The 25,262-nt window shown below is 35.8% G+C and overlaps 1 protein-coding gene across 2 annotated transcripts in view; it reads left to right on the top strand.

Annotated features, from left to right (window-relative positions):
• The window catches only part of WDR7 (WD repeat domain 7), a 286,826-nt gene that overhangs the window by 26,478 nt on the left and 235,086 nt on the right, over nucleotides 1-25,262 (top strand). For both annotated transcript variants that reach the window (XM_037508477.2, XM_054694021.1), the window contains exons 6-13: nucleotides 1,299-1,473; nucleotides 4,047-4,123; nucleotides 5,394-5,513; nucleotides 8,809-8,954; nucleotides 9,405-9,507; nucleotides 11,926-12,067; nucleotides 12,294-12,542; nucleotides 13,256-13,476. In XM_037508477.2, coding sequence (XP_037364374.1) covers nucleotides 1,299-1,473; nucleotides 4,047-4,123; nucleotides 5,394-5,513; nucleotides 8,809-8,954; nucleotides 9,405-9,507; nucleotides 11,926-12,067; nucleotides 12,294-12,542; nucleotides 13,256-13,476 — 1,233 coding nt within the window. The remainder of the gene's footprint in view (nucleotides 1-1,298; nucleotides 1,474-4,046; nucleotides 4,124-5,393; nucleotides 5,514-8,808; nucleotides 8,955-9,404; nucleotides 9,508-11,925; nucleotides 12,068-12,293; nucleotides 12,543-13,255; nucleotides 13,477-25,262) is intronic.

Genomic DNA, 25,262 nt, shown 5'->3' with positions numbered 1-25,262 from the left:
CCTTTAAAGCACAAGAGAGGATGTAGGCAGGCAAGTCTAATGTAATACGCTGCCCTCGGAGGAGGCTCTCCTCCAGGGATTGGTGCACCGGTCTCTCCTGGCTGGAGTTGGATAGTCACAGTATATGTGGTGGTTCCTGGGGACTGTGTTGTGTTTTTGGAATCACCCTTCTGAGAGACAGAAGTGTACCCTGACAGGAGGCTGCATTACTAGAAGCCCTTCTCCCCCTTGGCGTTTTAGTGGTGCTGCCTTGCATTTAGCTAATGCATCCCATGATCAGTGTTTATGATTTAGAAGTTTTATTCCTTATGCGGTATACTCCATTGTTGGAAAAAAGATCATATTCCTTCATGTAGTGTTGAGCTCTAAGAACAGGAATCCTGAGTGTGGGGACAGCCTGGACGCAGGTTTCCTAGTTATCTCCTCACAGCACTGCCCTTTGTGCTTACCCAGCATGCCCTCACAAGAGTCGCATGGGGTCCATTCCCTCGGGGAGTTGTGGGCTAGATGCTACACGTCTTCATGGATTTCTAAAATCCCATAGGTGAATCAGTTCACTAAGAGAATCATTTTCTTGAGGCCAAGGGCAGACACGTCCTTTGATAAAGGTCTTGCTTTTGCTTTGATAGTTATTCTTCATTAGCTCTCTGGCCCAGAAACCCATTTTATCCTTTTGAGTGGTTCTTGGTATGAACACATGTAAATTATTATTGTGTAGGTTCTTCCTCTATTTTTCTTGCACAGATTATAATTGTATGCTATGAGAATGGTTTGCAAAGATGACTCATACCCTGATTTGAAATAACACATTCATTAATCAAAATTTACTTTTGATTATTATACACATGTATGTCAGTCAGCTTCTAAATTTTATTTGTTAATAACCAGTAATTACAAACCTTTACTCGCCTATTCATATTTGTATAAAATTCACATAGTTTTATGACCTGAGCTTTCCTTTTGCTTTGATTTATGAAACTAATACTGTTGAATTGTCATTCAACAGCCCTGTTTTAGATGATATAAAAGAATAAGAAAGAATTATCATGAATTCTCCTAAATAGTTCAGAACCATGGGTGTTAGAAAAAGAATATCTTTTCTTATATATTTTCAAATATTAATATAATGATATGTGTCTATGTGTGTATGTAGGCACAATATAATATTTACCACATAGTACATGTCTGAAAACATTAATAAATTGAACATTTAGAAGGATCTCATAATAAGTTTAGTGAATGCAGGTGAATCAAGTATGAAATTAAAAGAGAATACTTAAAAATCTTTCCTGTTTCAGTTCTACCAGTTCTCTGTTGGAAATCAGCGAGAAGGAAGGCTTTTATGCCATGGCCATTATCCTGAAATCCTCGTTGTGGATGCCACCAGCCTTGAGGTTTTATATTCTTTAGTTTCCAAGATCTCTCCTGACTGGATTAGCTCCATGAGCATTATTCGATCCAACCGAACACAAGGTCAGTGGGCAGTGCCTGTAGGAACTTCAGTGCCATGACTTAATGTTGATTTTACTAACATTACAGAGTTTTACTAACATTTTAATTAATGTTATAGAGTTCTATAATTTATCTTATGTTAATACATTTGGTTTTATTCTTCTATTAAGAAATAATGACTTTAATAATTGATGGTCTGACTCTACCTTCATGAAGAATTATTGATTGAATTAGGACTTTAAAAGGCTGTTGTCTTCATTCCATGGGACAGATTACTTGGTTTTGGCAATCTTAGAGTGGGGGGTGGTGGTGATTTTTCTAGGTAGAGGTAGAATATCTTAACCCCTTGGAGGTATGGTGGGAGGAACAGTAGTTTTCCCTGTGTATTTCTGATGCTTGGTTTTGTCACTTTATGTGAAGATAATGAAAAGGGAAATCACACACAGTTTAATTTAATGAAAGTTGATGCTATATAAACACTACTGTCTTCTCTTCATTTCCATTGAAACCTTTTAACAATAACTACGAGAACAAAAGTAAAATAGTTCAGCAAAAGAGCAATAATGAACGTTGAACATTGAATATATTCTTTTTTCTTTTTTTAAATTTTAACGTTTATCATTTTTTAACATTTTTTAGACAATATTTGCTTCCCCCCACCCCCTCAGATGAACATTGAATATATTCTTATAAACCATTTTAGGATCATTCTTTCGCTCCCAAGTGGCTTCATGGTTTTGTGCTCTTCTGTAAAGACTGACCTGTAACTAGCACCATGATGAGGATGTCATTTATGGAGTGTTCACAGTATCAGGCACCTTGCTACACATGTCCATATGTCATCAGTTCTCACATCACCCAGTGGAGTAGGCACTGTTGTTATCAGTTGTGTAGAAGAGGAGACTGATGAGGTTTAGGGTAGTGCCAGCTTTGCCAAGGTCATAGCAAGTCCGTGGCTGACCAATGGCCAGATGGATGGCAGAGTAGTTTCCTTAACCACTGCTTGACACAGCCTCCCCTTAGTGGACAGCAGTCAGTCTATGTAGCTTTCCTCTATAACCTCTTCAGGGTGGAAATCAGTGCATAGCTTTTTACTTAACAACCACCCATCAAATATTTGAGTGTGTATTATTCTCTAGGTACAGGTGATTGAAGTACTTAAGGGACTCAGATTCTAGTAAAGGAGAATGATATTAAACAAATGAGAGTCCAGGGTATAAAGAGTGACGAGGTTAAAAAAAAGTGCAGAGAGGCTGGAGTTAGCCAAGGCCATGAAGGGGCTTCAGGCTAAGCAGGGAGACTGCCCAGATCAGATGGAGTCTGCTAGGACTTGAAAGATGAGGAGGAATTTGTGACAAGTAGTTTGCACATTTTGAATTTTTATGTTCTTTCCATATATGACATTCATGTGCACACTAGTATGGACAGGATAGAACATGACTAATAGAGAATTTTGTGATCTGCATGAAATTCTAAATGTCATCCATTTATAACTTCGGTATTATATAAATTTTTTATTTGCATTTACATTATTCTAATCTGTGGATATTGGAGATTTTCAAGGAATGTTTATTGTAATCGACAGACTCATGAGAAGTTTTCACAGCTTCTCAATACAGGGATCGTGGAATTATAATCAGTAGCTTCCAGTGACTTATATTATCTAAGGAACTATCTTCAGTGGTTAAGATCTTTTACTTAGAGATGGCAAACAATTCTTGTTAACAATAATAGCTAATCTTTATTAATGTGAGGGTTGCTCTATCTGTGGTTTGTATTAATTTTTCATAACAACTTATTGAGGTGTAAATACTGTCATTACCCACTGATATTTGCTTATAGATATGCAAATTAATTTAAGACCAGTTAGTTAAGTGGCTCACATTTTCATTGGTTAATTAGGGAGAAAGACGTGATTTTAACCCCTGCCCCTCTCCTGCTTTCTAATGTTCTTCCTCTCAAAGTTCCCATTTGTTACTGTGGTGCTGTGACTTCTTTCTTATCCAAAGCTTATGAATTTAGGTTTATATCATCTTTCCCTTGATCACTGACTACGGAGGATATAATGTGCAGTTAAATGTCTAGATGGCAGGCAAATGTCTAGAAGGCGTGTGGACAAAGGGGAAGTGCTTGTGGTAAAGAAATAAGATGACCACTCATCTGTGACAAATAATTACCATGAACTTTGAAGTGTGAAAGTTTTTTGTTACCAGAGCAATCAAGAACATTTAAGGTTATTAGAAACGTGTTGATTAGAAATTGAAAAAAAAAAAAATAGATTCAAATAGCTAGAAGCATCTTTTCTTTGAATTCCAAACTCTTGGTCATTTCTATTAATTTGTGTTTCCAAATCAGTTTTTGGAAGTATCGAATGAAGTATAGCATAATTCTAATGAAGCATAGAATTAGGCTTTTATGCTAATTTGAAATATATTACCTAATTGTATTAAAGTGAACCATGTATACTACCTCCATAAACATAAATTTGAAAAAGTCAGTTTTGATTTAGTTGGAAAAAAACCCAACAAGGCAAACCATGTTTAGGAAACTAGCATATGAGGTTTGTAACTTTGGCTGCTTCTTCCTTGGCTTAGAGGACACTGTGGTGGCGCTCTCGGTGACTGGCATCCTGAAGGTGTGGATTGTCACCTCCGAGATCAGTGGCATGCAGGTGAGGCCGCTGAGACTGCAAATGACATTTCTTTTTTTCTTCTGGTGGAGTTTTACATTTCAGTAATGATGTGCTCCCTCCCTCCTTCCTTCCTTCCTTCCTTCCTTCCTTCCTTCCTTCCTTCCTTCCTTCCTTCCTTCCTTCCTTCCTTCCTTCCTTCCTTCCTTCCTCCTTCCTTCCTGCCTCCTCCCTTCCTTTCTTCCCATACAAGAACTGGGGTGTAGGCCAGAGGTTGGGGGGGCAGTTTGAGAGGATTCACCAGAGACAGCGTAGGGAGCAGAACAGGCGGATCGACTGAGATACACTGCTGAGGGGAGCAGCGGGTGCAACAGGAGAGGTCTGCTGTGCCAAGTGGGTAGCTCCCTGACTGGGAATCAAACTCATGCCACAGTGGCTAGTGATAGCTTGATAGTGCTGAGACTTTAACCCCCTGCACCACCAGGGAGGCCCTCTTTCAAGAGAAAGACCCCTTCCTTTTTTTTTCTTAAAAGGAAAAGAAAAACTATTCTTTTTCCATAGTCTTACTGACTTAGCACAGAAGATGCTCTAGAACAATATCTCTGTAAGTGAATTAGGCTTTTTATCTTTGATGGCGTATGTCTGCTCTGTCAGGGATATGAAATAGAGAAACTGCAAATAATATGAAATAGAAAAACATGGAAGAGATGGAATTTTCCTCAGTTACTTCTACTTAAGTTAACAGTTAAAGAGTAGTTTAACTGAGGGCAAAAAATCAAGCAAACCTCTACAAAAAGCATATAAAGCATTTTTAGGTTTCTTAGTTCTTGGGCTTCAATTCTTTGTTAGATTTTTATCAATTAGAAGGGGAGATCAATTTTTTTAAAACATTGGCACTTAATCTCTTCAGCTAGGGAATTTTGGGGCATTGAATTGGGAGAAACTGGAGGAATTGATTATTTTGTTTTAACCTAAAAGTGCCCATAGCTACAAAAATTGGGATTGACTCAGGCTTTTATCATATGTCCTGACCAGAGTGATAATGCTTTCACTCTTTGCAGTATTTTTATCCTGAGACCTTTGTAGCAAAAATGTTGTGTCCAGATGTTTTGAGGGTGTATTTTTGCTGCTTTTTACTACATTAGTTCTCATGCAGGGCCTGACATGAGGGATATATTAAGTGATGCCTTTAATAAAGTGATGCCTATAATAGAGTGATGCCTTTATTCCTTTTGTTTTCTCTATTATAATGTGACAATTTTAATTGAGAACCTAGTCATTTCTAAAGTTTTACAGATCTCTCTCTTTTCAGGATACTGAGCCAATATTTGAGGAGGAATCCAAACCAATTTATTGTCAGAATTGCCAAAGCATCTCTTTCTGTGCATTCACACAGCGGTCACTTTTGGTAGTGTGCTCCAAATATTGGAGGGTAAGATAACTTCCTAAAAAGCTGTGAAAAAAGGTATTTCTAATGCTTCAAGACTTTGTTTTATCAGTCATCCAAGGGTAATTGTGTGGAAGAGTTTGGTGCAAGACTTTGCTCATTTGGAATTCATGTCTGATTTGGATATGATATTTTGAAGTATTTGGTTTGACTATATAGAGTTATCTTTGTTTTTGTTTATAGAATGAGTCAGTTAATGACTAGTATTCTATTGATCTTAATTACCATCTTTTGTTACTATTTTAGTCAGTATCCTGTCCATACAACATGTGGTAGTGAATTTCTTGCAGAGTAGACATATCTTCATAGTTTATTTTTATTCCAAATTGTTGTTCTGTTGTAATGTGTTGGAGTCAGAGGGTTTTCCTCCATCACGTCAGCGCTGATGATGGAAGGAGTTAGACTATGAGACTTTAATTTTTCCATAATAGAAAAAGAGCCAGCATTTGGTGCATACTTGTGCCTAGCATATTTTCAAAGCTTTACATTTTTTTCTTTCACGCCTCATACTATCCGAGGCTAGGTATATGAGTTATCTAATCCTGCACAACAAAATTACTTTCAAACTTACAATTTAAAACAACAAACTTGGCTCATCAACCAGTGTCTGTGGGTCAGGAATCCAGATGTGGCTTAGCTGGATACTGCTGACTCAAGGTATCTCATGAGGCAACTGTGAAGGTGTTGGCAGAAGCGTGATCTCATCCCAAGACTCAACTGCGGAAAGATCTGCTTCCATGCTTACTCACGTGGCAGTTGGCAGGCCTCAGGTCTGGCTGTCTGTGGGCTGGAGACATTCGTTCCCTGCCATGTGAGCCTCTCCCTAGGGCAGCTCAGCACATGGGAACCATCTTTCCTCAGAGTAAGTGATCAAGAGAATTGGTAGCCAAGACCCATCTAATCTTAGAACTAAGATCTCATTTCACCTCTGCCACATTTGTTCTCTAAAAGTAATCACAAAATCCAGTCAACACTCAAGGGAGAGATTACACAAGGGTATGATTGCCAGGAGTCGTGATCAGCAATCCATCTTAGAGGCTGCTTAGCACCGTGGGAATTGTTACTTTCCCCATTTTGCAAATAAGTCAACTGGGACACAGGGAGACCAGTAACTCTACTAAGGTTATTCAAGTGGTATTGGAGTTCCTGGGTTTCCAGTCAAGTAGCCTGATGGAGACAGTTGCTGTCTGTCACCATGCTATGCTGCCTCAGAGCAGGAATGGATTGATTGGGGCAGTGCCATCTAACCTCGTTGCCATGGCTACTGTTTTGCAGTCAGATTAGAGAGAAAAGCTAGTGGCTGCTTGGTTATGTGGTGCTATGGAATCCTTGCTGTGTCTTAAAATGTAAAACATGTGCAAATGATAATAAAAGCAGTGCAAGAGGATACAGTGAAATGTACACACCCATTTAACCTGGTTTTTCTCTTCTGTTTCCCAGAGACTGCATCTAATGCTAGTTATCTTATACACTCATTTTAAGCATGTTGTACTCATGTGAGAACAACCTTTTCTTAGATGCACACATTAAGAGTGAAAAGGCATCCCACAGAATGAGAGAAGACAGGACAACCTGCACATGTGATGGAGAACTTGTCTGGTATTAATAAAAGACAACTGCATACAAGGAAGAAAAACAGATGCCCATAGGAGACAGATGTACATAGGAAAATGAACAAAGCATCTCCTAAAAGAGAAAAGCCAGATGGCCAGTAACTGTATAGAAAGATGTTTCTTTGCTAATCATCAGGGAAATGCATATTAAAACAACACAAGATAGTGCTATAACCCACCAGAGTGACCTAGTCAGATATTTATTGCCAAAAAGAAGTTTTCACTTTTAATATGGCTAAGTTATCATCTTTTATGATTTCTTAAACCTCTGATAGGTTCTAAAAGGCACACCAAAAAGTGATTAAAATTTTTTTCCTTAGTATTTATATGGTTTTACTTTGGATACCTCTAAATCTTTAATCTGGGATTCATTTTATATAAATTATGAGATGTACATTCCATTTTATTTTTAGTCCAGATGGCCCCCTCCCCCCCTTAGTTCCTGATGCCACTTATTGAATAATTCATTTTCCTACTGTTATGCTTTTATAATATACTATATTCCTATATTACTGCAATCTGTTTCTGGACTTAAAGATTCATCTGTGTTTATGTAAATTGGTACTGTATTGTTTTATTTTCTATAGCTTTGTAATTTGTTTTAATAGATAATAGGGCTGGATGGCTAGTTTCTTCTAATTATTCTTTCTTGCACTTGTCTTGACTCTTATTATCTTGCCTAGTGTGATATACTGATGAATATAATAGAAAATCTCGGTAAATTTGGCTAGGATTTGTTCTAATTTCAAAGCTCTGCACAAACAACTCCAGTGTTTTTTTCTTTAAAGAAAAATAAAATAAGAATTCTGGACCATTGAATACTCATTCTCCCAGGGAATCTTTTGTTTTGTTTTTTTAGCAACATAGAATATATTGTTATCAGATATTGAAAGTCGTAAGATAAATTCTGGTAGAAATGATAAAAACAGAGTTTGTCCTTACTGGATGTGACCTTGAGCAGGTGATGTAACCCTTACTTGTGGCAGTTTTCTGTCTGCCTGGGGTAGCAATTCTTTCCTGCCTGCCTCCTGCAGTGATTCAAAGGTCATGTGAGATAATGATTGTAAAGACACATTGTAAACTTCAATGCACCTTCCAAATGTGAGGTCAGTAACCTGTGTTGTTGATGAAATTTTAGGGATTTGATTTTTATATGTGAAAATTATTGAATAATGAAACAGTATTAACTTCCTATGGACAGTATTTTAGAACATTGATGAAATAAGGTAAAGTAAGATAATTCTCCCTATTAGTAAGGAGTTACTCTGATATTATAGTTGATTGTTAGAAATGTTACTAGACATAGAAATAAAACAAGAGTCTTAATCACACATTCTGGAACTTGGTTCCTTGTTACTTGTCATTCTTTGTAGGCTCACGTCTTTCTCTGGGTAAGAAAGGCAGGGACCCTCTCCTTGTGTAGGGGAGCACCCTGCTCCACTTATCCTGGTCTGCAGCCCCAAACACCAGGAGACTGCTCACAGCTGGGGGGCCCCCCTGTGTTTCCTCTAGTGAAATGGTCGCCTTCTGAGGTGCACTGGCAAGTGTTTTAAACTGAGATGTGTGTTAAATATATTTCCAGAAGTTTTGTTTTGTTTTAGTTAAAATGTGGCTTTATCTTAGTAAAATTACACCAGTATAGATTATGAATTTCTTGTTTCTTGTAGGTATTTGATGCTGGAGACTATTCCCTGTTGTGTTCAGGTCCTAGTGAAAATGGACAGACATGGACTGGAGGTGACTTTATATCAGCAGATAAAGTCATCATTTGGACTGAAAGCGGACAAAGCTATATTTACAAATTACCAGCCAGGTATTCAGTAAATACTAAGTAGGATTCTAATCTAAAGTAAAAGATTACGAATTTGGGGTAAAACCTGAAAGTATGAGTGAAATGTGTGAGATATATATATATATATATATATATATATATATATATAAAATTTAGGTAAAAAATTTCAGATCTGATTGTTAGATTTGCAATTTTATTTTTCTAACTACGAAAGTTAGTTGGATTTTTGCTTATTTGAAGCAGGATGTTTTAATAATATTAATTATTTTAAATTTCATGCCTACATTTGATTTAACTATAATTTAAAAAGCCACTTTTTTGGTCCACTGTCAAAAAAGCCCTCATCTTATGGTATTAAATATTTAATGTCATTATGTTTTTTTACTTAGTAAATATAGAATGAATTTTATTCAATTATTGAATGTGCCAATATCAGTATTTTAATTGAACTATGTGTATTTTCATTTCCAGTTGCCTTCCAGCTAGTGATTCTTTCCGCAGTGATGTGGGAAAAGCAGTTGAAAATTTAATTCCTCCTGTACAACACAAACTCTTGGATCGAACAGATAAAGAGGTAAAAACCTTCAGGTATCACTTATAATTGATAGTTTCATTGAAAAAAATTCCAGCTAAGTTTATTAGTGTCTTTTGATAACTTAGCATTTGAAATATTCAATACAATCCAAGGCATGTTAGATTTTGTAAACTATTTTGACATCGCCAGTTATAAGCCCAAATTTTAAAACATCTTAAAACATAGAGTTTACCTGTAATACAGCTTTCATCTTTTTCTAAGAATAAAAAATAACTTATGCTAATTCCATAGTGGAAATAACTGGTTCTTTAGAAAATTCCTATTGATGGTGTAAATTCATTTAACATTATTGTGCCATTATAGATACAGTGGCAAATGTCAGTGTAGAACAGCAAAGATAGTCATGTACTAATACTAGTAATAGTTTATTACTGGGACAAGGCATTGCAATAGCTCCCATAACCAGGTAGTGATTTAAATCATTAGACATTAGAAATGAAAAGTAAAAGTTTTTGCACTATAAAAACTACAATTATTAAGATGTCTGAAACCTACTTAGTATCATTTTAAAGTTGAACTGGAACAGCACTTACCACTGGATTTGCAACTTCTTTTAGCAGCCGGAAAAGGATATTGGTTTTGGAAATAAAATTTCCTCTGCTAATGTCCTGGATTTCCACAGCTTTACTGTCCTGAACATTTTGTCCCCATTCTCTATGTGGCAGGACTGTGAGGTAAAGAAAATATTTTTGTCCATGAGTGTTTTGACTATACTGAATTTATAATATTTTGTATAATTAAGATCCTTTGTAACTGTGCTAACTTATAAACCCTTGTTACTGCTCTTTGCTAGCAGTCACTTCCAGTTAAGTTGTGGGGTAGTGACTTATATTAAAAAATGTAGGGCCTCCCCGGTGGCGCAGCGGTAGAGCGCTGGGTTGCGAAGCTGCCCGCGGCCTCTGCAGTGCCGGTTCGATCCCCGGCTGCTCCCCGGCCACCGGAGGAGGGTCCCACATGGCGTGCAGACCTCTCCTGCTGCCCGCTGCTCCCCTCAGCAGTGTACTTCGGTCCTTCTGCCTGCTCTGCTCCCCGCTCTGGCTCTGGTGAATTCTCTCACCCTCCTGCGCTTCTGACTGTACCCAGTGCGTGTATAAACAAAACAAACAAACAAGCAAACAAATAAATAAAGAAAAACATGCCTCTATTAAAAAAAAAATGTATAAAACACATACATAAAATATTTATTTAAATATCCTCTCCCTGATAATTTTTAAATTGAAATATAGGTATTATGTGATGTAAAATACTCCATGTGTTAAAATACAGAATATTGGTTTTAACAGCTACCATTGCAACTTCTTGTTAAGTGTATTGTTTATCAGTTAAAAGGGTTAGTAATATTCAGACTTTATTAAAAGCTCAGATATTTGATTATGCTTAGTTTATATACTTTCCATAGCATAGTGCTTTTTAGGAAATAATACCAAATATGGTGATGAGGTGATTTGTTAGCTGTAATTGTCAAAACTGAAGTCTGTATGTTACCGCTTTTCAGGATAAGTTTCTATGTCTTAATATTTACATATTTGTAAATTAGTACTCTAAACTTGAAGTCCACCACCATTTAGTATTTTCAAATAAGTCACCGAAGGCACGCGATCTTAAGTTGAAAAAAAATTTATTTTAAAAATGAAAGTATACACAAAACCCAAATGAGTATTTTTTTTCCTAGTGATTATAGATAAGATGTCAGGCTAGATTAAAACTGATTATGTAAATATGACCAAGGAAAATGTTCTACCTAGTGAAAAATACACTAAATTAAAAACATGGAATCCTCTGTTTGCACAAGCTCCAAAGTTGAACTTGATGGTATTCTTCACAACTCATCAGGAATGGACAAAAAGCTAGGATTAGTGAGTTCTCCCTTTTGACCTTTTAAGTGGAGACTTCTCTTTTTTAGTAAAGAGTGGTTTATCTGCAAGGGGAGCACATGCTCCGGAGAGGTACTCTGCCAACCTGCCTATGTCTAGAACATTCAGAGAGTGCCATGATGGGGCCTTGACAAATGCCTGCACTCTGTTTTTAGCAAATACATTTATCTTTGTATTCATTATTTAATTACAGACTACTAAATGAATCACATTGTTGTGGTGAGTAATTAGTTTTTGATAGCAGAGAAAAAGCATATGAATACTAATCCTGGAGGAGGACTACACATAAATAATTTTCATATCTTTGAATGTTTGTGTTATACTGGATTTGACTATCAGTTGACAATTACATCATGCTACAAAATTGCTCTAAAATATTATTGAGCACTCATGCTATAAACACGTTTTTACTCTGGTACTGAGACAACATGCTGAAACATCTTTGAAAAAATGTTAATGTGTGAAATATTTATTTAAAAAGCTTGCTAAAGACATTTGAACAAAAAATTGTTTTTTCTGGCAGCTGCTGATTTGTCCTCCTGTTACCCGGTTTTTCTATGGAGGCAGGGAATACTCCCATAAGCTATTAATTCAGGGTGATTCTTCAGGAAGATTGAATATTTGGAACATATCAGACACACCTGATAAAAAGGAAGGTAAAGAAGGTAATAGAAAATCATATTTAGCAACTTTTAACTTAACAACCTAATTACTAACCACTGAGCAACAAATTTGCAATGTTTGTAATATACATTTTCTTCTTGGAATTATAGTTGATGACCATTACTCTTTGGCACATTGCTAAATCAGACATAGGCATGTTTACTGTGTGTAACTGTTGTTCTAACATGCACAAATGTTTTTCTTTTTCACAAAACAAAACCCCCACAGGATTGAGAATGACAATTTCGATTAGTTTGCAAGAAGCTTTTGACAAATTGAACCCTTGTCCTGCCGGAATTATAGATCAGCTAAGTGTGATCCCAAATAGTGATACACCCCTTAAAGTAACTGCAAGTGTGTACATCCCAGCACACGGGAGGCTGGTCTGTGGCCGTGAGGATGGGAGCATCATCATCGTGCCTGCCACCCAGACAGCCATCGTGCAGCTGCTGCAAGGGGAGCACATGCTCCGGAGAGGTACTCTGCCAACCTGCCTATGTCTAGAACATTCAGAGAGTGCCATGATGGGGCCTTGACAAATGCCTGCACTCTGTTTTTAGCAAATACATTGAATTGGCATAGTTATTAGTGTACTGAAGTTGGGAGAGTTTAATGTGCAGGTAATAAAATGCCTAGTAACTAATATAGGAATAAATACCACCTAAGGACTATAAATAAGGAAGTATCCTAGTTTATCTCTTTGATTTATGTTGATTACATTAGTTTTAGTTATGTCTATGGCTTATTAAACATTACTATATTATTAATAATACTGATAATCTTTTAGGCCAGTGTTGTCCAAGAGAAATAGATACATATAAATATAGCAACATGTGTAATTTCCTAATAGCCATATTGAAAGTGAAGCAGGTGAAATTTAATATAGTGTTATGTTTATTTCAACTTGTAATCAATATGCAAATAATTAATGAGCTATTTTACATTATTATTTTGTACCAGGTCTCTAAAATATCATGTATGTTTTGCACTTCTAGCACATATGAATCTTGACTAGCCACACTTCAAGTGTTCTATAATCCCATGTGACAGGCAGCACTTGCATTGGACAGAGCAGTTCTAGAAAATACAATAACATTTATAGCTAGTCTAATGATTCTTGTTTACTTTTGTTTGTTAAATCTTGGTAAGACTTTAATTTTCATGTTTTAAATCCATAACCGCATTCTCAGGCTGGCCACCTCACAGAACACTGCGTGGTCATCGGAACAAAGTCACGTGCCTGCTATATCCTCATCAGGTCTCGCCTCGTTATGATCAAAGATACCTGATCTCTGGAGGTGTGGATTTTTCGGTAATAATTTGGGACATATTTTCAGGAGAAATGAAGCATATCTTCTGCGTGCACGGTGGTGAGATTACTCAGCTGCTCGTCCCACCTGAAAACTGTAGTGTAAGTTGATTCACAGCATTTTCTGGTTTCTTTTAAAACATTTAGAGTGAGTAATATCATAAAATGTTTTTGACCAGTTGAATTTAAAGATAACTTTGTAGTGAGTGAAAGCTAACAGAGACATAAGACGCACAAGCCACTGAACCGCGAATGGGGCTCCTTTGTAGACCCGGGGCAGGACTGAGGTGCCCCATAGCTCAAGGACATGAGAGAGAGACATGCACAAGGCAGTCTGGTAGTCAGAAAATAACATAAAACTTGTAATTTACTTATTATAGGCTTAATAATCTTTTCTTGTGTTTAGTTGACATTCAAAAGCACTGATGAAAACAGTTTTAGCTTTGTGATAATTTAACAAATAAGTTGACTGCCTAGTTAATAACTGGTTCACTTAGCCAGTAGTTTCTACTTCTAAGAATTTGGTATTTGCTAATGACTGCTTTGCTGATTAGACATCATATATTGGTTCTACTGCTTAAGTTGTTCCTCCCCAGTGTCATTTCCTTTTAGCAGGAAATACTTTTATTTTATCAGCTACTTGAAGGATTATAAATATTTACCAAACACAGCATGGAGATAAATACTGAAAAGTTTCTCTTTTGCTCTTATTGATTGGAATTTTAGTTTTTATTTTAGGTAGATTCAAAAAGAAGTCAAGTCCTGACATTTTGTAATTTTTTTTTTTTAAGGAAAAGGTGTTCTAAGACAGAAATGTTGGTTGTATCTTTAAAATTACCAGGATGAATGTCACGTACTTACTCTCCTATAGTCTAGGTGTTTCTTTGTCATCTTTTCTTTCCTCACTCTTTCGAAAAATTTTCAAAGTAAATTATTTAATAACAATATATGTGTTTCTTTGCATGAGCATATAGGTTCATTATAGATTAGTAAAAAATTTAATTACTTCTCATTTATGGCATTTTATTAAGCTTTTAATGTCACATAATCCCCCAAAAGTATCCAGAAGGGGGCAGCATGAGTTTGTGAAACAGGAATGTCAGGTTTCAACTCTTTATACTAGAGTTTGTGCCTTCATTTGACAATATCCCTGGCTTTCAGAGACAGAGACGGGACAATGTGAATGGTATATAGGACTATGTGTGTGCTGGTGTGGCCCATGCTCATGGCTGGTAAGAGCCATTATTACATTAGTTTTTCTTTTTAATATATTGTTCTCTCATTCTGCAAAAATACCTACAGCTTTTGCTGAATTAGCTCTGATCACACTGTTTGGAATTTGTACTTTCGTTATTAATTAAATTTGACTATTATCATTTAGAAAGCAATGTCTATAACATAATCACTGAAGCCATCAGAGTAAACTCTGGTAATACAAATTAAGTAAAGGCAGGAAGCAGAGCTAACATTTTTCTAAAATATATTATAATGTAGGCAATATCCTTTTTACCCATAACACTTCCTTTGATTTTTGAGACCATTTTCATACATTCAGTGCCCTCTATTTGAAGTTAATTTTAATGTTTACAAGTGAAATGACACTGTGTTATAGAACATACAGATTTTTCTAGAGAGGATCTGGTCATCTTTCTATGTCACTCAGCATATTCCGAAGCCATTTTAAATGACTGCAATTTATTAAATTCGGTCAGGAATTTTAGAATGCTTAATTTAAAATTATTTTTCTTATCAACAGGGTGTGTGAAAATTAGTATAGCAAAATATTTTTTGCATATCTGCAATAGTTTTCAGCTGTTCGAGAGCCCAAGCAGTTTCATGTCTTCTGGAAATCTGTGGGTGATTACAGAAGGATATGACTACCACCTTTGCAAAAACCTGTGGTAGCATGACTCCAGATGGTCAAGGGGGAAGTTTGACCCTATTTATTGCTTTTCTTAGAGTGTAAATTATGGACAACTTTCTTCCCTAATTGTGGACACTGAAGACTAGGTTTCTCTGTGTTCTGTGATACGGGCTTAGAAAGCAAGCCAATGCCCTTACTAAACAAAAAAGGGTACTTTTAGCATGTGTGTTCTATTCATTTACTGTTAGGGAAGAAATACACAGATTCTTTCAGTATCTTCAGTTAGAAAAATGGAGACAGTAACTATTAGCCCATTTGTTTTCATGTGAAAGCAAGAAAAGACACTCCATGGTTATGTCAGAGGTATGTAAATTCAGTGATTATTTCTTGTAAGGACACAGGTATGATCAGGATAAATAGGTTGAGGCCACGTGGCAGCTTCAGAGTTACTAACTAGATCAGATGGACGGTGCCGCTCAGGTTGAATGGATGTAGTGAGAAAGTGGAAGGCCAGGCCCACAGCCATCTGGGGTCCTAAGACAGTACATGCTGATAAGTGAGGACCTTAGTTACAGGAGATGCCAGTGCTTGCACATGTGCAGCCCAAGACTTGGGTGTGGGGTTGGGCAATAACTGGGGACAGCTGGCTGGCATCCAGAGAGGAGAAAGGGCAAAGCTTTTGAGTTCCTTAAGAAAACCTTAGAACATTTTCAGAATCTGCAGATTTGATTAACTCATTTTCTAAAACTCAAAAATTTCTAAGTGAAATTAAAGGAAGAATTTTAATGTTTTAAAGGTACAAAGTAAAATGTTGTAAAGTAGATTCAATGGAAAAGCAGTGTGAGAAATAACCCAGGAACAGTGGAAGGTGGTGTTTGGGTTGTTGGCTTCAGGACTGTCAGTGACTCAAGTTAAAAGTGCTACAAACTTCATTACTGTAACTTTAAGGCATATTGATTTTTGTGGATAAGCGTGCAGATGGAACTATTCAGATTAAAGCAGAATTTTTTTTTAAATTTATTTTCTAACATCGTTGTTCATTTTTGTACAGTAATTGGTTTCTTCCCTCAGATGTAGACCCTGTAATTATCCCGCCACCGCAGCACTCGTGAACCATCACCATTTGACTTGTGCTCCTCCCTTCCCTGTTTTCATACTCCTTCTTCTCCCTCCCTTACTGTATGCCTCAGATCTATGGTCAGCTTGCGAGCTTTGTCTTTTTCTTGACCTTTTATTCAGTTTCTCTATATCCCACATATTAGTGAAACCATCGATATTTATCTTTTTTCTTCTGACTTACGTTGCTTAGCATAATCCCTTCCAGCTCCACCCTTGTTGATGCAAATGGCATGAGTTTATCTTTTTGGATTATACAGCAGAGGTATTAATATGAGAAGAAAATCGTAAAAAGGGGACCCTACTTGAAGAATTATGTCTTCATATTTCCTGGTAGATACCGAAAAACTGGCAACTCCTTCAGAGAATAAATAATCATTATATTTTAAAAGGATTTATAATATATAATCACATATGAATGATGGCAAAGATAGTATTAGCTGCTATCTTTTGTATGCATGATATGTTAGTCACTGTGCTAATTTCTTTGTGTACCTTATTATTTCATTTAATTCACACAGTAATTTTGTGAGGTGTGGTTGTTGCTTTTATGTATTTATTACATTATATAGCAAAATGAGGCTCAGAGTGGTTAAATAATTTGCCCAAGCCACTCATTCTGATAGTGCTCGAAAATGGTCTTAGGTAGTGCAATTGATAACCTGTACTTATCAGCCATGCCTTCCTCCTATTAGATGTAACAATCTATTTTAAAATAATTGCATTTCTCCAATTTTTGACTATATTTTTCATTATTGATTTACATAATTAATGATTTTGATACATCCTTAAGAATTCAATAGCAATTTAAAGTTATTTTTCTTTGTTGAATGAAACACTCATTCTTTCAGGTTCCTGTATTTCAAATTTTTCTTTAGAGAACTATGCATTGCTTAATTATCTTATCGTTGATCTTTCAATTTTTTTGTCTTTGATTATACCACTTGCAGTTTTTGGTTTTAGGTCCCTTTTACCTTTTCTTTGTGGTTACACATTGTTTTAATTGCAATTTTGTAAATTTAACATGTACACACTTAAAATTTTTGAAAGTAGAATAGCTGAGAAATTAAAAGGTCTCCTGTTATTCTCTACATATAAGAGAATCAAAACATTTTAATTTTTTTAGACCTAAAATTTTTTAATTCAAAATTAGTTTATAATATATAGGTTTCAAGTGTCCAGCATTGTAAATCAACATGTGTATATCCTAAACAAATCCACTTCCTGTACTTGTGATTATATTTATATACATCTTGTTACTTGTATCATTATATCTTCATTTTATACTATAACATACTTTTGCAAATTATACTTATTTATAAAGTAATTTTTAATGATTGTGTGACATTATGTGAGCATACCATGTTGACTTAGCAATTCTCCTATTTTAGATATATAGATTTTTCCCCTATTTGAACTTTGTAAATAATACATAGTGACTATCTTCATTTAAAAATTTGTTGAATTTATAAATTGGACAGATTTCATGAATATTTTTATATGAAAACATAAGAATTTTTGTGTGATAGATTATCAACATTTTTAAGGCTACTGAGGCATATCATCAAATTATTTTCTATTCTCAGTGCTTATTTCATTGCCCCTTGCCAGCATAAGATGTTTTCATTTCTTTCCATGCCTTGGTTTCCACATCTGTAAAATGGAAACACTAATAGTACCTATGTCACAGAGTTGTTGTGAGAGTCTAATGAATTTCTGATTTAGGATAATACCTAGCACAAAGTACAAATCCAGTAAGTGTTGGTTGTTTGCAAAATCGTCAGCTAATTGATAGGTAAAAAGAGTATTTTATGTTTGAATTTGTATTTTTTTTACTTCAAGAGAGATTGAAATTCTTCTGAGAATTCTAGTGATTTTTTTTTTCATTTGAGTGTTTTGTTGGTTTTTTTTGTCTTTTGGTCATTTGTGCTTGCAGGAGCACTTAATTGAAATATTAAAATTATGTGCTTTCCATGGTGGTTGTTGAGATCTTCTTGTTTATTATTTACTTTTGCATTTTTAAACACAGATAATTTCATTTCTTATGTAATCTAATTTATCTTTTTCTTAAATAGCTTTGTTTATATTTTTGAATGCTGGGATCTTCCTCCACCCAGAAGTTTAATGAAATTTGTTTTAAAAACAATGGCTGGATTAAAATAAATATCAAATACTTCACTCAATCTATTTGAAATTTATGGGGGTGAGGGAAGGATCAGAATCATCTGTTTTTCCCTAAACTAACAAATGATCTCAATGTCATTTATTAAATAAACCCTTTTTCTCTTCATGTTTACTTGCTGTTTCACTAACAAGGAAGCAATTGAAGAATAATGGAGTCCTAATTATCCCACTATTTTTCATTGTTATCTCTTATATATAGTGAATAACGTAGAATTAAAACTTGTCCTTAAAAGTCTTTATTTAGAACATAGCTATCCAATTATGATTAGTCAGTGTTTTGAGTAGACTGCCTGGTCTTATTTTCTAAAATAGCTGTTAAAAAGACAGCTCTCTACCTTTTTTCTTCTTTTAAGAAGAGCTATGAATTCTGGGAAAAAAATTTATCTTTGTGAAAGTATGGGAATGAAATTACCATTTGCAGACTCTTTCCCCCTTCGGGTAGAATATTTAAAAGTGATAAATGATGCATCTTAACTGCACATTTATGTTCCATGGAAAGAGTTCTGGGAAGTACAAGAAATAATGATTTAAAGAATCATGGGATTGATTTATGAATGAAAGAAGTTGGTCATTTATGGCTTCTCTAATGATGGGCATATTTAAAAGGAGAGACAAGAGTTAGCATTTATATATTTAAAGAAAAAAATGTTTGGGGTGGCTGAGAGATTGCTCCTGAATTGTTATGAAGAATAGAATAATTTAGTTTAGAAAACAAATGAGCAAAAGTAGAATGTATCCATATGTATATATAAATTTTACATTGGGAGCTGTTAGAAAGCAGAATCATCTCCCCAGAGAGCTAGTGGATAGGATAAACTAGCTGTCTCTAATTTCTATAATTCATGGCAGATGCTTAGAAACAGGTTACATAAGAGGTTTCTGGGAATGGTTTAAAATGAAGTCTTGTAAAATGTGTAAGGTCAGGCTGGGTGACCTAGGTGGTATATTCTGACTCTCTGAGATTCTGTGAGAGCTGTGGCATTCTGCTGCTCAGCACTAATGCACCACGAGGATTATTTACTGGCAAATTAGTGAGACTTCCTTGATATAGGACCAGAATTCTTTGGACAATAATAATTGAGCTTGAAATATACTTACTTAGATCTAATATTATCTCTCTCTCATCCCAGTTATTTTAATTATTTTATCAAATAAATATTCAGTCATTATTTGACTAAATATTCTTATTCTTAGCCTTTGCTTTTAATCAACTTTTGATGTCATTTGTTTATGTTGATCCTAGGACAGAATTAATAAAGTGTTTGGAACATGAATTTGAATAATTTTCACTTACAAAGTATTAGCCAAGTTGATAGGATGCTCAGTCCATGCTGTGCATATTCTCTTCCATGACAATAAAACATTTAAAATGGGGTTTATGTGGACTAAGTCCTTTGGTAACAGTAGTCGCTGAAGTGGATTATGTGAGACAGTTCACTGGGATATGGGATAAATATTAAAACTGTTATTCATGTCTTCTTTTTGACCTTAAGAAATTGAACCTATGAACACCTACCAGCTAGAAGGACACTGGTGCCTCACTTTCTTCACACGTCATGTGGGGACGTTTCCCTTGAGGGGGTACAGGTCCTGCCACCACAGGGAGGGTGACCACATAGCTCTCACTGACTGCTTCCAGTTAAATGTATTTGATTAAGGGGTTTGCAGATTACATTGTATAGTTCTTAAGCTAGCCATCAAAAAATTGGAGTGGAGAAAAAATAATGATGGGAGAGATTTCTAATGAAAACTAGTATCTTTTTATTAGCCACATTATGAGGTTCAAACAATGAGCATTTGATCAATCTAGCAGGAAGGCTGTCAAAAAAATTAATTTTATAAAATATGTATTCCTATCTACTTTCATTAACAATAAAACCTTTCAAAGATAATGTTTTATTTCCTCTTAAGTTTGTTTATTTGAATTTTGAATCATTCCTTTAAAATGTTTCTTTGCATGTCCTACAGTGTGCATGATATATTGGCACAGAGGTACTTCTGTGCTTTATAAATTTAGATATCTAGTAGGAATAAATTGCAAAGATTAAATGAATGGATTGTGATCAAAAAAGGTTGGAGAATAGATGCTTTTAAAATGATTTAGCTAAAATATGAGGTTCACATTTTTTCTTGTATTATTTTAATCACATAATTTAAATGTCTTAAACATTATATTCTTATAACACCCTTCATGTTTAAGTCATGTTTAGATGACTTTTCCAGATAGAAATGGAAGAAAGTGAGGTAGAATGCAATTAATCAAATTACAGGATCATCATTATAGGTGAAGTAAATGTTCTATAACCAAGATCTCTGGGATTCAATAATAAAGAAATTATGCTAATTCAACTCATTTGGGGAAAGCTGGGTGTGAATCAAAGAGAAATATGAGGTATAAAACATTCTTTAAAAAGCATTTCTTTAATAATTTTGCAGAAAGATAAGAAGAAACCAAGTTAATTGTGCTTTAGCAAATCTTTTAAGTGCTTTCATTTAACAGATAGCTGAGAATTATTTATCATTACTCTGTTCATTGTTTGAATTAAAATTAATACCAAAGTAGTGCTTGAGAATGGTCTTTTTTTTCCTTTTACATTTAAATAGGCTAGACATTTGCTTTGTTTATATCATTAATTTGTTTTCACACAGTCTGCAAAGGTAACCATCAACTCAGAATTAATTAGTGGAATCAAAATTAATGAGGTTTTACTGTATTGGGCCATTTCTACTCTAGGCCAGTTTTCTTCACATGAGTCGGACTAGCATTTTCTTGGAAGAAGAAAAATTAGATTTATTTTAATCCATATTTAAAAAGCAGAAAACCATCTTTTTTGTGAGTTAAGTACCTCTAATAACTATGCTTTCTTGGGCTTAGTAATATTGATTTTTTTTTTTTTTTGTTTTCAGTCTTGATTATTTTGGCTGTTTCCAGACTGTTGCTCGTTACACTAAAGCTAGAGTTAACTCTTCAGATGCTTATTTTCATTTATAGGCTTCATATATCATTTTTATGTTCGACCACATTTTTTTTGTGTGTGGAGCATGTCACTTGCTAATTTTCACCATTACTGCACTGTGTGAAAGAGGAATAAGACTTTTCTAAAACATTTTTATGTAAATATGTCATGTTAAATTACATCCTGTGGACACAGAAAGCTAGAATTTCGGGAATATACTTCCCACCACTTTTTTTCCTCTAGAAAATTATGTCACATACTTTTTGAAGTAGGTCCAATGGTATTACTTAGTGTTCACTTTGTATGCTCTTGATTGGTACTGTGAGAATGATAACATGGAGATGTTTAAATTTTTTGTGTAAGAGTGGTTTGCAGTTTCTTGAATCTTTGGACTTGCCTGCCGACATGTAAATGGGGAGAAGGAGGATTTTGGCAGTGAGACTTTTCATGAGGAGTCGCCGCTGCTGAAGTCAGGTTCCTCTGGGAATCCTCTTGTTTGCTTGAGGGCCGCAGTTCTTCCTCTGCCGGGTTATAAACGACAGGACAGTCTGTCTGGTGAAGAGAGAATTTGTAGCTCTGAGCTTGTCAGTAGTTTTGTGTCACCTCAGATGTTGAGATCTGTCAAAAGATCAGTTTAAGGAGCACCAAACACAGTAAAGATATTGGTAAAACTTCACCTTTTAAAAAACAACAAATACTCACCTCGACTCATGTCTCTGCTCTTTGGAAAAAGTATATGATCAGTGAAGTGCTATGGACTTGGGGACCAGCAAGTGAGCTGGTTAAATGTGTGGCATTCATTAAGGATTAGGTCATTTTACAGAAGATTTTGGCGTTTGTGTCGAAGAGGCAGAAATCAAAAGTAGATGTGAGTACTGTGGCAGTTCAGTGCTGGATTAAAGGACATGGTTAAAAGGAAATACTGTTTAGAATTCATTCTTCCAAGTTTATCATGCATAGGGAAAAAGAGCAGTGTTTTCTTTCATAAAAGAAATAAAATGGGCACTTTTGACAGATTGGTGTTACAAAGTACAAAATAGTAGCTAACCATTAAGATAATAACCATCCCATTTTGTAAAGTGAATGATGGATGTATTTGATAAATACAAAGCCTCAGTTCTAATCATAAGCTGTAGAAAAACATCCCTTATATAAAATTGTTACCTTTAGTTAGCAATGTATGGCTGAAACATGTAAATATTTTATGTTGTATGAAATAACTGAAAATAAAGGCATCATGGTATTTACCATTTTATTCTAACATTGCCTATGTTTAAATGATTTTTTTGGGCATCATTGGCCACTTTAATTTGTTACTTAATTTTTTTTTAAGATTAGAATCTATTTTTTTTTTTTTTTTGTGGGACCCTCTTCAGCGGCCAGGGAACGAACTGGCACCGCAGAGGCTGCAGGCAGCCTTGCAGCCCAGCGCTCAACCACTGCGCCACCAGGGGAGGCCCTCGAATATTTTTTTCATTATTATTTTTTAAATATGTATTTATTCATGCATACAAAAACCAGGGTACAGGCCAGATGCGTGGGAGGGTGAGAGGATTCACCAGAGATGGAGTGGGGCACAGAACAGGCAGACTGATGAAATACACTGCTGAGGGGAGCAGCGGGCGAGACAGAAGAGGTCTGCCACTCAATGTGGGTATCTTGCCAGCCAGTGGGGATCAAACCAGCACTGCATTCAACTGCCTGTGCCACCATGGGGGGGCCCTATTTTATTATTTTGATGTCATTTCATATTGATTTTTTCTTTTTTTAAAAAAATGTTTCTTTTTTTATTGAGGTAACATTGGTTAATAGCACTATCTATGATTTAGGGGTATAGGTTCACACCTCTTTAAATGTATGTTATCATACCACATCCACCATCAAGGCACCCACAATGCTCCATCATGGTCTGTTGTGCCCCCTCCCCTTTTCCTTCCTCACCCCCCTTACCTTCCCCTTCTGCTAGTCTCCATTTATCATTACTGTTTAATTAAAAAGCTATTTTTTATGTGCCACAAGTAAACTACCTTTCTGTCATTAATATGTCTTTTTTTTTTTTATAGAGGCATGTTTTATTTGTTTGTTTGTTTATTTGCTTGTTTGTTTATACATGCACTGGGTACAGTCAGAAGCACGGGAGGACAAGAGAATTCACCAGAGCCAGAGCGGGCAGCAGAGCAGGCAGAGGGACCGAAGTACACTGCTGAGGGGAGCAGCGGGCGGCAGGAGAGGTCTGCGCGCCATGTGGGACCCTCCTCCGGTGGCCGGAGAGCAGCCGGGGATCGAGCCGGCGCCGCAGAGGCTGCAGGCAGCTTTGCAACCCAGTGCTCAACTGCTGCGCCACTGGGGAGGCCCCATTAATATGTCTTTTTAAAGAAAGAAATCCTGTTTTATGTGTCACCTGAGTGCTGATTATTAGGGAACATGAAATAAATGTGCTTAATAAATGCTTGTTTAAGAGAATTCTATATGTTGTTTTAGTAAAGGTTTGTGACATGATCTTTCCAAACTTAGTTTTCTTAACTTTTTTTTTTTTTTAAAGATTTATTTTTATTTATTTATACAAGCACTGGGTACAGTCAGAAGCGCAGGAGGGTGAGAGAATTCACCAGAGCCAGAGAGGGGATCAGAGCAGGCAGAAGGACCGAAGTACACTGCTGAGGGGAGCAGCGGGCGGCAGGAGAGGTCTGCGCGCCATGCGGGACCCGCCTCCGGTGGCCGGGGAGCAGCCGGGGATCGAACCGGCGCTGCAGAGGCTGCAGGGCAGCTTCGCAACCCACCGCTCAACCGCTGCGCCACCCGGGAGACCCAGTTTTCTTAACTTTTAAAATTACTGAGTGCTTGCTATGCTGATTACAGTGTTTAAATAATCATTTTTAAAAAGGATAATAAGTAAAGCTAATACAGAGTTAAAGAATAAAACACCTGGATTTATGAACAAAGTAAATAGTTGACTATTACTATCTTTGTTTTATTAATGTCTTGCTTCATTTAAAATTGATGTTGTGTTGTTTATCAAAATAAATATTCAATAAGATCAAAATAAAGCTAAATCTCAGTGAAGAGAAAAATGAGATAAGAAAGCAGATGAGCCATTGAGTTACATTCAAAAATATCTGCTCAAGATTCCATATCACTAGAGGTAGAAAATTCAGTCCTGAGTTTCCTACTTATCCAAACTTAAAAGGAACCAGTGATATATAGCAGCTTTCCCCAAAGTGGGTTACTCAAAAACTAGGTCTTACCAGATTATCTTGGTCATATAACTTTGTACCACCTGAATGATACTGTATCCCCCTTGTAGAGACAGTCATATTTATATCTGTTTGTTGAAGGTTCTTGGAAGTTTTGTGCATAAAAATTACAACTGCAATTTGTATTTCCTATGCACATTTGCCTTTACCCCCTGTGTTTTTTATCTGACACCTGTCAACATTTCCCATTTAGTGCGATATACCATTTGGTGAAATACTGTTCTTTAGTTAAAAATAGTCTGTTTCAGTGAAGACTGTCAGACAGGTTTAAGATGAGACATTTCTCCTTCAGATCCAGAGCAAGGATACACACACACACACACACACACACACACACACACACACAGGATAGAATAGGTCTCGTTCTCAATAAACAACCCCAGTCTGCACTATGGCTGGGTTCATTTGATTTCACCTCACTATGAGCTGAAAGTATAATCTAATAACTGAAAAATTAAGTTTTAAGTTGCCTGTAAATTCTTACAGAAATTTGAAAGGCTTGATATTTAACTT

The sequence above is a fragment of the Talpa occidentalis genome, unplaced genomic scaffold (genome assembly GCF_014898055.3).
Source record: "Talpa occidentalis isolate TD23 unplaced genomic scaffold, MPIMG_talOcc4v2.1 talOcc4.13, whole genome shotgun sequence".
Classification (NCBI taxonomy): Eukaryota; Metazoa; Chordata; class Mammalia; order Eulipotyphla; family Talpidae; genus Talpa; species Talpa occidentalis.
Note: the sequence above shows the minus strand (reverse complement) of the source record. Positions and strands in the feature narration are given on the sequence as shown.